The sequence below is a fragment of the Sminthopsis crassicaudata genome, chromosome 3 (genome assembly GCF_048593235.1).
Source record: "Sminthopsis crassicaudata isolate SCR6 chromosome 3, ASM4859323v1, whole genome shotgun sequence".
In the NCBI taxonomy this organism is placed as follows: domain Eukaryota; kingdom Metazoa; phylum Chordata; class Mammalia; order Dasyuromorphia; family Dasyuridae; genus Sminthopsis; species Sminthopsis crassicaudata.
This window is the reverse complement of record NC_133619.1, coordinates 75,046,675-75,060,911: the sequence shown is the minus strand read 5'-3', so window position 1 is coordinate 75,060,911 and position 14,237 is coordinate 75,046,675. Positions and strand designations below refer to the sequence as shown.

The following is a 14,237-nucleotide window of genomic DNA, read 5'->3' as shown; positions in this document are numbered from 1 at the left end:
AAAAAAAGCTTTTTATTTTTCAAAATACATGCAAAGTTGGTTTTCAACATACACCCTTGGAAAACCAAGTCTTCCAAAATTTTCTCTTTCCCTCCCCCTTCTCCTAGACAGCAAATAATCCAATGTAGATTAAACATATGTAATTCTTCTAAACATATTTTCACATTTATCATGCTAGTATGTTTTATCCTTAAAGAAGTCTCTTTTTATTAACTATTAAAGGCTTTAATTGTCTCATTTTTTCCTTTCAGTCTCCAACCTCAACGACCTGGCCTACAACTACCTTCTTATTCACTCTTTAATCTTCCTTAAACCTACCCAGCTTTTAAGGCCCAAGCCAAGTTCCTTCTCTTTCATGGTTTCTTCTGTTATTCCAATTCTGCATAAAATGATTATGGTGCTAATAGTCTATATGGCATCATTTAGTGCTTAATTATCAATTGTAGTGTATTGTATTGTTTGTTATCCTTTCATATGTGTTTTTCTTCTGTCATCAAATGAATTTTAAGCTACTTGAAGGCATGGATTACATCAGACTTACTTTATATTTTCCCACTCTACCTGACAAAGAGCTGAATATATAACAATTTCTCAATAAGAATTATTGGCTAATTAAATAGAAACTTGGATAATAGCAAAGAGATAAAAGAGGGAAAGAGTGCATGGAAAAATAAAATGAAATCCAGGGTGTGAAAGAAGAGTGAAATTTGATCTTAAAGACAACTATCTTATCTAATCTAATTCTGATTTTTCAGTTGAGAAACTGGATTCAGTGGGGAGGAATGACTTGCTCAAGTTCATAAAGTAAAAAGTAATAGAACCATGATCCAGTTCCATCCACTAAAATTGCAAATTCAGTTGTTCTTGTCATTGGATTATTCCCATTAGAGATTATTTTGGAAGATTAATTAAAAAAAAAAAAAAGGCTAAGTAAAGTAGTGTATAGGGAGCTACAATCAAGGAAAGTGGGCTCAATTCTATCTCTGACAAATAAATGTTATGTGACTCTGGGCAAGAAATTTAATCTCCATGTACCAAACAACTCCCTAGAAATTCCACCAACATCTCAATAGGATTTAAAATTGTGTGTGTGTGTGTGTGTGTGTGTGTGTGTGTGTGTGTGTGTGTGTGTATGTGTGGTCTTCAATTAGAGGTATTTTCATATCTAGACCCTTAAGTAATTATTATGGATATCTGCTTTTTTGGTACAGGCAAGTATACATTTTATGATTTCTGTTTTGTCATCAGTTTTTCATAAAACTTTATTCTATAATATTGTAAATGGTGTGAATACAAATAAGAAATCTACCTGCGTATAAAGAGAATACAATGAAAAAGTTGTCTTTTCCTGGTTTCCTAGGTGGGGGCAGTAAACTAAATAAAAATTCTGTTAAGAGTGACTGGGTCCCTCACGTCACAGGTGAATCAATGAAAAAAGGAATACTACTGCAGAATTTCCAGTCAAGTTTTGTTTAAGAGGAAGATTTCTTTAACTTAAGAATGCTTAAAACACACTACCACAAACTGTTCCTCTACACTGTTCCAAAGTCCTAGTATTGTCCTCATTGTCAGCAAATCTCTCAAATGTTGGGCTGGTCTTGTGATTTTCAGCATCTTTGGTTAATCGTTTACAATAGTCCTGCTGAAGCAGCAGGAACCCATGATAGTTTGGAGAGCAGTGTGTAGGATTGAACTCTGGTAACTCCTACAATCTATATTCATGCTTTACTTATACCATTTTGACTTGTTCTCAGAGCCTCCTTGTTTTATGTGTGGATCTTATCTAACTAGAATGAAGACCACTTCTGTCTTATTCTATTTTGTATTTTCTGCCCTTATTCATAATAACTCTTCACTAAATTTTTTGATCAATCATTTCAGTCTTTTCTGCCTCCTTCAGGGTTTTCTTGGCAAAGATGCTGGAGTAGTTTGCCATTTCCTTTTCCAACTCATTTTACAGAAGAGGAAACTGAGACAAATAGGGTTAAGTGTCCTAGGCCACATTTGCACTCAGGAAAATAAGTCTTCCCACTCCAGGCCCAGCAATCTATCCACTGTGCCAGCTAACTGCCATCCAATAAATACTAGATGATTGATTGCAGGCTAGTATACAACTATAGTTTCATTCATGTGGTTGTTAGACTGAGTGTTTTGGTTAACAATTAAAGTAATTTCTGGTTCTTAATTCATCTACTCATGATAGATTTTCCAAGGCAAAATCATCAGTATTTACTAGTTATATTAACAGCCAATATTTAGCCTTGAGTCAGAAACATTTTCCATAAGATAATTATTACAGAATCTAGATTTAGAACTGGAAATGACCTTTGACATTTTCCAGATGGAACTATTATCCAGAGAGATGAACTGATATAGGTAGTAAATAGTAGAGCTGGGATTTAAATCCAGGTCTTTGACTACACATTCAGCATTCTTTGTACATTGATCTCTAATACAGTTTTCTTGTTACACCTTTAAACATTACTATATGTAATTAAAAGGATAAAATTGGATAGGATAAAAAAAAGGACAAAATTTTTCTTTACCTTATGTCATGTCCAGCTTGATAAAATAAAATACAACTTCCCCCCTTCTTAGTTTTAAATAATATTTTATTATTTGTTAAGAGTGTGTAGAAATATATGTAAAAAGGTTAAATTAACTAAAATTATTTATTTTATTTTTAGTGGAAAAAATTTATTCTCTCTCCTTCCCACCTTTCCTTCATAAGAGTAAAAAATTTTAAAACACTTGTAAAATCTAAGCAAAACAAATTCCCATGTTGGCCCTGCCCAAAAGATGTATGTGTCTAAGGACTGAGTCAATATGGCAGAATAGCAGGGAAGAAGTGGAACCACATTCTCCACTACAACTCTTCTATAAAGAGCTAGCAAATGCACTAGATGTACAAAGTACTGACTGAGAAATCCAAGAAAACTCAGAAGCAGTCATTTTTCTGGTTCAGGTAAGCATAGGGAGACAGAATACAGTAGGCTGGGACAATAACCATGTCTAGCAAGGCACATATCACAAAGTATATTCCAAAGTAGGAACCAAAAAAGAACCAAGGCTATGAGCCAGGGCAAGAAGAAGTTCCACATGAATCAGCTCAACTTTGTGCAAGCTACAGGAAGAGATGTCAACTGGTAGTTCAATCACTCATTACCCAGTTCCAGAAACATGGACTGAGGGGGAAACTTATACTTTGGCTGGTGTTTTAGGATGAGGAGTGGTTTGGAGATCTATACTGAGGAGGATAAAGTTCACGAGTAAGCAGCAGCTGTGTGGCTGAAAACCTAGAACATTATTGAAAGTCCAAGTCAGGAAGTAGATAGGAAGTATGGTCAAACAAGAAAAGAACTTGATCATACAGAGCTGATGATGGGGACACTCAAGACACAAACCTGAAGAGAATGACTTTTAAACTTCTACCAACCAAGCTTCAATGAAAAAAAATGGTGGCTTGGACACAAGTTCAACTAGAATTCTTGGAAGAGATAAAGCAAAAGTGTAAGCAAATTTAAAATATTTTTAGAATTAAATGAGAATACTATAGGGAAAAAATGAGAAATAACATCAATGGAAGATGATTGGGTAGAGAATTAATAGCTTAGAACAAGAGGAACAAAACATGACCTAAGAAATAAATTCCCTGAAGATAATAACAGAACAAATAAAAATTACTGACTTCACAAGACATCAAGAAACTTATACAATATAATTCTTCTCCTTGTCCTCTTTTAAATCTTCTAAAGGAAGCTCATCCAATGTGTGCTGTACCTTCTAATAGATTTTTTGACAATATGTGAATACAACTGAAATATGTGGGGTGCTCAAGGATTATTCAACATATGGTTGATCTGCTTTCTAGTTTATTTTTACAGTCTTCTTTTATTTCATGGTTAAGTTTATCTCATTGACATACATAGCATTTATTGTTAATTTTGTACATTTCCTTCAACTAAATTCTTTCCCCCTGTCTATAAAGAAAAGAGTAATAAGAGAGGAGTGTGTACCCTACTCAAGCCCACCATATTTTTTTCCATTGTCTTTTGGGTGACCCACGACTTTATTCATAGACTGTAGTATTCCATGACTCAAAGAGAGTAAAATGGTATTATCAAAAATAATAGCATTACTGGAAAAAAATTCATACCAAGAATTCAGGCTTTTGATTCAGGGAGAAACCTAGAGTCATTAAGAGTAGCTTACATAATAGGTATATGCTACAAAAAAAGTCATTTATAGAAGAAAGTTTCTACAGTTATATGCAAAAAAACATTGATATTCCTTTCTAAAATTTTAAGTTCCAGATTCACTCCCTCTTCTCTCTCTCTCCACAAGGAAGATGCAAGCAACTGAATATAGGTTATATATGTGTAGTGCAAAACATTTACATTATTCATGCTGTTAAAAAAAAAAACAAACTTATACCAAAAAACCCCTCAAGAAAAACAAAGAATTTTATTCTTTATTTATTATTAAAGAAAATATTTATAAGATAAATATTTATTATTAAATAAAGGGGGAAAAGCATGCTTCAATTTGTATTGGATATGTGTAGTATTTTTCATCATGAATCCCTCACAGTTGTCTTAGATCATTATATTGCTGACAACAATAATCTCATTCACAACTGATCACCTTGCTATTCCTTTGTATACAGTACATGTCACTTTATAACAATTTATGGAAGTCTTTCCTGATTTTTCTGAGAGCATCCTGCTCATGATTTCTTATAGCACAATAGTATTCCATCACAATCACATATCACAGTTTATATAGCCATTCCCAGTAGATAGGCATTCCTATAATTTCTAATTCTTTGCCTCCAAAAAAGAGCTACTATAAGTAGTTTTGGTACATTTGGTCTTTTTTCTTTTTGTTTTTTAAAATCTCTTTTGGGATACATACCTGGTAGAATTTACCAAAATATTTATAGTAATACTTTTTGTGGTAGCAAAGAACTAGAAATAAAATAGATTCCTATTGATTTGGATAACTAAACAAATTGTGTTACATGAGTATAATGGGATGTTATTATGCTCTAAGAAATAATGAATATGATGAATACAAAGAAGCATGAAAAGAAATACATTAACAGAATGAAGTAAGTAGAACCAAGAAAACAAAATATATAATATCTAAAACAACTTAAATGGAAGGAACAATATCCATAAAAATTGAAAGCGAATGTTACATAAGTACAAAGAGAAGGGATGAAAAATCCAATCCATCCAATCCAATAAACATTTATTAAGCAACTACTATTACTTGTGTTAAGGATACAAGGAACACCAAGTTAAAAGAAAATGTTACTAATTTTTTTTTTTCAGAAAAGTGTAGTGTACAATTTAACAAAATGGAATCTAACCTTTTATCATGAGGGGTCCTGGAGTAATCTAAAGCTGACTGATTATGATGTTGAATAAAGTGTATTGTGACATTTTACTAACTTGGGTTTGATGTTAAAAGTCATTGTTGTTTTTTAATGCTTCCATATTTCATGAAACTTTGGATCTCATGGGATTCTGATCACTCATTAGTATATTTTAGTTATGATTAGTTATATAGCTGTTTTTATTGTTTTAGTAAAGTATATGTTTCCTTAATATTTTCATTTGTATGACGTACAGCTGGTGTAGTGTCTAGAACCCTGGGTTTGGAGATAGGAAATTAGCATTTGAGTCATACTTTATAAAAACACTAGTTTTGTGGTCATGAGCAAGTCACAACTTCTCAGTGCCTCACTCTCCTCTTCTATAAAATGAAGATAATAATACTTCTACTGCCTACCTCCCAGGTAGCACTTTGCAAATCTTGAAGTGCTATGGGAACATAAATTATCATATTTATCTTCTCTTCTTCTATTAAAGTCTATTTTTTTCCTAAAGATGCAGACTTTATCTTCTCCTTCCTCCCCTGTCCCTTCTTTTGCTTGTGGCTTAGTACAACAGTTTGTATGTTGTGAGTGCCCAATCAACACTGTTGCCCACCATGTATAATATACAATAAAATAAGATCTATAATAAATGTCTTTCACAGCTATGTTATCTTATGGTTGCAGACCAGTGAATTTTCCATTTATCTGGACTTATGCAGTCCACAAAAGTTCTATTCTAATGGCTTGTTGTGATATTGAGAAGACCATAAAGTCTTGATGTCTATGCTAATGAATTGAGAGTTCTAGGAGACTCTTGAAGCTGGTGATGCTTCATGTATGATCCTGCAGAGCTTGTATCTGAAGATCAAGAATAACACTACCTGAATTCATTACCAAAGGAATTGCCTTCTGGGTGATAATTTTCCCCCTTGGAGATCCATGAAATAATGCCATTAACAAAAGGACAAAAGTCAAGTAGTGCCAGTAATACAATCTACACATTTATTTTTTTATATCAGTGCTAACAAGAGACAAGTTGATTTAGTACATATCTATGACTCTTCTCAGAGAGCCCACTTTGGCGTTCATGGCTCCCCAATCCAAGTATCTCCTATACTCGCCAGGTCTCAACAGGAACTGCCTTCCTCTATAGTTGGGCATCTCATACAGGACCCAGCAGCCATCCAAGACATTAAGAGAGTATATTTCATTCATATGGAAGCGATCATGGACACAAGAGCAGTCATCAGTGAGCTCCATCATTTGACCTTTGTAGTCTTCTCTCTCATACAACCTCATCCTGTGGGAGCCAGTCTGTTGAAGGGGAAAACAGTAAGAGAAGATGAGAAATAAATTGAAAAGTGTAGTCTTGATTCAGGAAGGAGGCACATGATTAGCTTGTGCCTGCCTGCACATTATCTAAATACATTATCTTTTTTGCTCTCTGAAATTTTGCTTCCCTTCACATTATAATGTTGTTTTGCCTGAAGCTAGCATTAAAGATGGCAGTGGAGAGAATACAGGGCCTGGAATCAGGAAAACCTGACTTCAAATCCGGCCTTAGATTAGTAGCTGTGTGATCCTGGGCAAATCACTAAATTCTGGTTTGCCTCAGTTTCCTCATTTGTAAAATGACCTGGAGAAGGAAATGGCAAACCTCTCCAGTATATTTGCCCCAAATGGGGTTATGAAGAGTCAGACATGACTGAACAATAGCAATCTGTCTGATTAGGAACCATGATCACTCAGAAGACCTCTGTCTTAAAAGCTTTTCTTGATATAACAAAAACAAAAACACCCCCCCCCCCCAAAAAAAAACCCCACAAAAATACAAAAACAACCCATGAAATGCCTGGGCTAAATGCTTCTCTTTTTGCAGTATTGCCTGCTGTAACTACATATGCTGAGGGTTATAACCCACAGTTCCCTTGATTCAATTTAATGTTTATTAAGTCTTTTCTATGTAACAGGCAATGCAGTGTAACAGATAGCAAGCAAGCCTCAAAGCCAGGAAGGTCATGTGATTTTGGGCTAGTCATTTAATTTCTCAGTGTTCTGGGAAACTCTCTCTTGCAGAAATGACAACCTATATTAAAAAAGGCCGTTCCTCGTGGAAACTCCCTGCATCACAAAAATCACCAGTCTTGTCACTATCTCTTACAAGGGATCTGCTAGACTTCTTACATCCTATTTTTTTTACATTAAAATTCATGGTATTTATCTTTCCTATCCAAATGAATTATTTATATTTTTCTCTAGTCAACTTTCACCTATTTATATTAGCCCATTTTCTGACTTGAATTTTAATTTATTTCTCTAGTCTGTTGATACCTTCCATATAATCAGCAAATATAATGAGCATAAGCTTATTCTCATCAAAAAAAAAATGTTTTTAAAGTAACACTAGGGTGAGGCTCAAACTCTGTGGAACTCCAAATAAAAATAGATTTTTCTCCAGGCTGACACAATCCTTAATAACTACATCTTTAAAATAAACTCTTTACAGAATAATCCACTAAAGTCCAGACCTCTTGCATTTCTGCTACTTCATCTGAAACCCTGGTTTTATTTCTCTATCACAAATGGAAATTAGATGAATCTAGCATAACTTTTTCACCAAACCATAATGAACTTCACCTGTCACTCAGATGCCTTCTAGAGGCCTCTAAGTTTAACACTAAATTTTGTCATTGCGTGAGCTTCTAATGTTTTCTAGCCACTTATCTTTTCTGAACTCTGTCTCTTCATCAGCAAAATGAGGAGGCCTCTGAGATGTCCAGCTCTAGCTTGATATGAAGCTCATATTGGGTACTAAAAGGCTCTGCTAGCAGCACCCAAACTTCCACAGACATTCTGAGCTACAGAGACTTTGAGCAGAGACCCGAGAAGCTATCAAGATCAGCATCAAGGTCAGGAAGGTTGAATACCAGATGACTTCCTTTTTTATCATAGTAGTAACATGAAACTAAGACATGATGGAGTATATAATGCAGTTATGGAGGAAGCACCCACACCACTGAAACCATAATCTTTTGAGCATTTGAAATAAGAAGTATCATAATAGAATATTTATATATTTAGCTTAAAAATATCAGTATTTACTTAGTTATCATAGTTTTCTTTTTCAAATACTCAAGGACCTCAAGCAATTCATTTAATCTCTACGAGACTCAGTTTTCCTCTTTTTCAAATGAGGAGGGGACAGGTTCAATGCTCTCCAAAGCTTGTCAGCACTAAATCAATAATCCCAAATATTCTCACTACAGTTATAATCCCCTATAACTCCTTATTTTTCTCTAAATTTGAATAAAGAGATATCAAAATATGAACCCTTGACTAATGATATTAACCCAACATAAAATGAAACTCACATAAGGGATTGCTCGGCAGGACCTAATAGAGTCATTGAAGCCCATCCATTCCTGGTAGTCTGGATACTCTCCTCTTCTCAGGTAGTACTGGTGCCCAGAATAATTGGAGCGCTCATAAATCATCCAGCAGCCACTGTCCACCCGGATGGAGTTGCAGCGGCTGAAGTAAGACTGCAGGTTAGCATGGTCACTGCTACATTCATAGCAGCGGCCCTGGAAACCCCGGTCCTCAAAGAAGATGATCTACAAATGAACATCAAGGAGGTTATTGAACATTCTCTTGGGAATTGTTGTCTTCATTTAAGAACAACTTTATGACATCCTCCCGCTTTTCTCACCTTTCCCATGTTTAGCTGGCTAGGATGCAGAGCTCTGTGTAACAGTGGTGACCGCTTGTATATATAGAGCGGGTCTGTTGCTGCATCGGCAAGAACAACACAAAAGAGGCCCAGTGTGGATAGGGAGGGGATTTTCATGTTTTCTTTTTTTTTTCCTTCTAGTATCAGGGCAGGGGGTTCATTGGACAATTCCCTCTTGCTTTCTCTGGTACTTTCGAGTTGTCCTTGCTCTCCCCGTGAAAGCTATTGAAGTCAGCAGAGCCATTATGGTGTTAGGCACAATAGACCAGCTTCTCATCCTATGCAGCCATATAGAAACCCATGTTTTCATGAGTGAATTGACTTCATTTTGAGTTCTGTCCCTATAGAAACTGCTGAGGCTGAGCTATGTCTGCATTGAGGCTGAGTCAGGAGCAAAAGCACGTGAATGGACATATTCCTAAATAATTGGAGGGTTGACAGATGATAGGGAATCCCAGTGAGTTAACTCCTGAATTTGGAAAACTCCATTGTGATTCCTATGCTAAAGTTGTGTGATCTGGAGAACCCGGAAAGTGTCGCCTAAGCATATAGGAGATATGTAACATGAATTAGTAAGACCACAAAGGGAGATAAAATGCAAGGAGGAGAATGAATTGTGTAGTTTAAATTTTGAGTAGGATTTTTTGGACTTTAGGAAGGGAACTTGATATAGTAGATAGAAGAAAGGAGGAATTAGGTTCAAATTCTGCCAGGCAACTCTCTAAAATCATAAATTATAATATAACCTGCTTTGATAGAAGGAGTGGCCACCCTCCCCCACTACAACAAAATCATGAATTTGAATCTTTTATTCCCCAAACAAACTTATACTTTCAAATATCTAGAGGTTCCAAAGATGAGAGAGCATCAAGTCTAACCCCACTTACTATATACATTAAGAAACTGAGGCATTGAGAAATTATGACATAATCAGCATTAAATATAAGTATCTAAGGCAGGATATATCTTCCTGAATATATGTCTAGTAGTCCATTCTATCTATTCAATATCACCTTTAAAAAATAATTTATCATTTTATCCAATATCCTAATTGAAGTTCTAGTTTGAATTTGTCTATATAGGTAATGGAAATTCATCTATTCATTTGTTGATTTAACAAGCATTTATTAAACACCCATAATATGTTGGGCATTAGAGATATAAACCCCAAAATGAAATAAATAGTCCCTGACTTCAAGACACTGGCTCATTTTAATCAAAAACAACATGTACATAGTTAAGCTAATGAAAAAATAAATATAAAATGAGTTAGGGAGGAGGAAGGAGATTATTAGCTATAGCATTAGCTATAATATATTAGTATTACCTATGCAGACATAGTTCAGCCTCAGCAGTTTCTATAGCTATAGCTATATATCATGAGGGAAAGGGTAAGTTTAAAGTTTGCATAACAACTCTTTGGTAAGCAGCTGTGTGGCCCAGAGGATGGAACTCTGGGTAGGTATGAGGAAAATCTGAGTTCAAATTTGGCTTCAAATATGTATTAGCTGTATATATCTAAATAATGCTATTGGTACAACTTCTGTATGCTTTAATTTCTTTATCTATAAAATAAGGGCTAATAATGTCTACTTCCTAGGATTGTTGTGAGCATCAAATGAGTTAATATTTGTAAAGTGTTTTGTAAACCTTAAAATGATATATAAATGATACTTGTTATGACTATTAATATTTGATCTATTTTGACAGTTATCCTTCATAATTCAATTCTCTTCCTGCTATCCTGTCATACATAAAGCAATAGATTTTTTTTTACAAAAAGCAAGTTTTTAAAAATTGAATTATCTAAGTAGATCTGCTCTCAAATGTTCTTTTTCTAATATATCGGGCTCATCATAGGAACTTAATAAATGCTTATTGACTGGACAAACTCAGTCAGTCTCACTTCCTTTTAGATGGCATTACTTGCCAATGTAAAATATACATTGCCTTAAGACATCATTATTCATGTAAAGTCATTCTTGTTTCATAAAATAAAAATGAGGAAAAAATTCTCATTAATATATTAATTAAAATGTATTATATAGGCAACCTCTTACAATGATTAAACCTTCAGTTACAGCACTCAGTTAATTATATTCATGTTATGAATTTAACAATCCAGCAATTCAACCCTGCAAAGTACTGGGGCTATAAAGGTGAAGACCAAGTTCAGCCCTCAAGGATCTTAAAATCTAATAGAATTCTAATCTGAAATGTTTCATTGTTATAAGTTGGGCCTGACTCAGATTTATCTGGTGGTTTAGATTTGAAATAAGGAGAGACCATCTAGTGATTATGGGCCACCTAGAAATAAAAAAAAATTACTTAGCCATGGTATGGAAAGGATAATCAGGAAGGATATAGCATTGATTCATTTTAATATAGCTTTTCTGTCTCTGTTTTGGTCATAATGGAGTGTTACTCAAGCTTGAGGATGAGGATTATTCTTCCTTTTTCATGCATTGGCTTTTGCAATTACACTAATAAGAAGCTCCATGAATAGTTTAAGTTTTACTCCTTTGAATTAATTACTGTAAGTTTTTTTTTTAAATTTGCACATGAAACTACAAACCTATTGTGTATATCTTTCTTTCTTTTTAAATATAAAGTTATCAAGTAACTTTCTTTTATTCCATCCTTACCCCACCCTAGATCTACCATTAGACACACACACACACACACACATACGAAACATACCTCTATTTATCAGTTCTTTTTCTGGCTGCAGATAGTATGTACCTTCATAGGTCCTTTATAGTTAATTTGGATATTTATAATTGTCAAAACGACTTGATTCAGAAGAACTGAATGTTCTTCTTAAAATAATATTGCTGTTACTATATGCAATGTTCTATTGGTTATGCTTATTTTGTTCTTCATGATTCTGTGAAAATCTATTCATATTTTTCTAAGATCACTGAGTTCATTATTTCTTGTAACACAGAAGTATTGCATTATGATTATATACAACAACTTGTTTAGCCATTCCTTAATTAATGGACATCCCTGCAATTTCCAGTTCTTTGCCACCAAAAACAGAGCTGCTATAAATATTTTAGAACGTTTTCCTTTTTCCCTAATCATTTTGAAAAACAGATCTAGTAGTAGTATTGCTGGGTCAAAAGGTATAAGCAGTTTTATAACTCTGGGCATAATTCCAAATTACTCTCCAAAGTGGTTGGACCAGTTCACAGTTTCACTAACAGTGAATTATTTCCCAAGTTTCCCACATCCTCTCCAATATTTGTCACTTTTTCTTTCTATCATTTTATCCAATAGGTATAAAATGATATCTCAAGATAGGTATAAAAAACATAGTTATAAAATTATCTTGAGGTGATTTTAATTTGCATTTCTCTAATCAATAATGATTTATAACTTTTTTTTACAATTGCTTTGAAATAAATCGTTTTAATTTTCTCATCAGAAAACTGCCTGTTTATAATCTTTGACCATTTATAAATTAGGGAATGACTCATATTCTTATAGATTTGACAGTTATTTATATATCTGGGACATGAGACCTTTATCTGAGAAACTGTGTATAAAATTTTTCTCCAATTTTCTGCTTTCCTCCCCATCTTGGCCACATTAGTTTTATTGCACAAACCTTTTTCAACTTAATTTTTAAATTATCCACTTTACCTTTCATAATGCTCTCTATATATTGTTTATTCATAAATTATTCACCTATTTATTAGTCTAAAAAGTAGCATGTTCCATGTTCTTCATATTTTCTTATAATATTTCCCTTTATAGCTAGGTCATGTATCCATCTTGATAAATAAGATACTATAAATCTTAATAATTGCTTCAGTACTTTTTTTTAATCTATTCCCCCCCCCAATAAACACATTTTATTTTCTATTATTTCTGTCCTGTTGGGGAAGAAAAAGAAAAACAAACTCTTATAGCCAATATGTATGGTCAAGTAAAATAAATTTATGCATTGATCATTTTGGGGAAAAATGTATGTCTTCTGAATTTTACATCCATTATTTCTGTAAGGAGGTAGGTAGCTTGATTCACCATTGGTTCTTGGAAATAATGGTTGATTATTGGATAGATAAGAGTTCAGAAGTCCTTTAAAGCTGTTGTTTCAAAATCTTTTAGGAAAAATATAAAACTAGCCTAGATTATATGTTAAATATAGCTTCCACCACATATGTTCATAAATAATTATGAATGAATAATTATAGCAGAATAGGATAAGAATAGTGAAAAGTCTCAGACAAAATACTATAAGAAAATTATGGGATGGAATGATTATTTTTAGAAAGAAGGATCAGATAAGGATTCTTGGAAGACAAGAGTATGTACTTAAAGTAAAGAAAGATTTTGATAACTAGTATTTAGGGTTAAAGGAACAGAGACAGGAGAGATGAGAAGAGGAAAGATAATTAGTCTAGTATAGTTGGAAAGTATAAGTTAGAAGTCATGGAATTTGGGTCATCTAATTCGACCCCCTCATTTCATAGATGAGAAAATTGGGTCCACAGAGATTATATGAATTATAAATTAGTATTAGCTCTTTCTTCCACCATTAGAACCCATCTTCAAATTTCAAATCCAGGGGCAGCTAGGTGGTGCAGTGGATAGAGCACCAGCCCTGAGGACCCAAGTTCAAATATGGTCTCAGACACTTAACACTTCCTAGCTGTGTGACCCTGGGCAAATCACTTAACCCCAGCCTCAGAAAAAGAAAAAGAAAAGTTTCAAATCCAAGAATTTTCCCTCAGCAAATCTAAGGGGACTATGAGCATAGGAAGTCTGAATTGCTTTCAGATCTCATCATTGGTTCAGGAATGCAGCCTTCTCTCTATCTGTGAGAAAAGGGATGACATTAGAGAGTGCTGGAAAAGCATTCATCATAGGCAGCAAGATCACAAAGAAATGATTTTGCCGTTTGCCTCTCCTAAGAATACCCAGCTCCCAGGTTCAACTTGATGTATTGTTCCTTCTGCTGTTCACAGACCATATCCCAGGCTTTTGAACCACCAGCACCAACTATCTAGTGAAATAAAACACAGGACTTGTGGCTGATAGAAAATTCCAAGAGCTATCTCGTGCTGTAGGTATTTGTCTTTGCCATCAGGAAAGTTTTATCTGTTATTAATATTT

The 14,237-nt window shown here is 34.1% G+C and overlaps 1 protein-coding gene across 1 annotated transcript; it reads right to left on the bottom strand.

The window, feature by feature from the left end:
* Positions 1-6,360: 6,360 nt before the first annotated feature.
* LOC141564850 (gamma-crystallin D) lies at positions 6,361-9,735 on the bottom strand. The gene is made up of 3 exons (XM_074307698.1): positions 9,093-9,735; positions 8,755-8,997; positions 6,361-6,697 (listed from the first exon to the last, which is right to left on the bottom strand). Exons 1-3 carry the CDS (start codon positions 9,228-9,230, stop codon positions 6,425-6,427), a joined length of 654 nt encoding a protein of 217 aa, XP_074163799.1. The 5' UTR covers positions 9,231-9,735; the 3' UTR covers positions 6,361-6,424.
* Between the last annotated feature and the right edge of the window lie 4,502 nt (positions 9,736-14,237).

Coding starts and splice junctions, on each gene's coding strand:
- LOC141564850 (XM_074307698.1), bottom strand. CDS start 9,230: ATGAAAATCCCCTCCCTATCCACACTGGGCCTCTTTTGTGTTGTTCTT. Junction 8,998..9,092: donor GCCAGCTAAACATGGGAAAG/GTGAGAAAAGCG, acceptor GTTCATTTGTAG/ATCATCTTCTTTGAGGACCG. Junction 6,698..8,754: donor CCTGCCGAGCAATCCCTTAT/GTGAGTTTCATT, acceptor CCCCTTCAACAG/ACTGGCTCCCACAGGATGAG.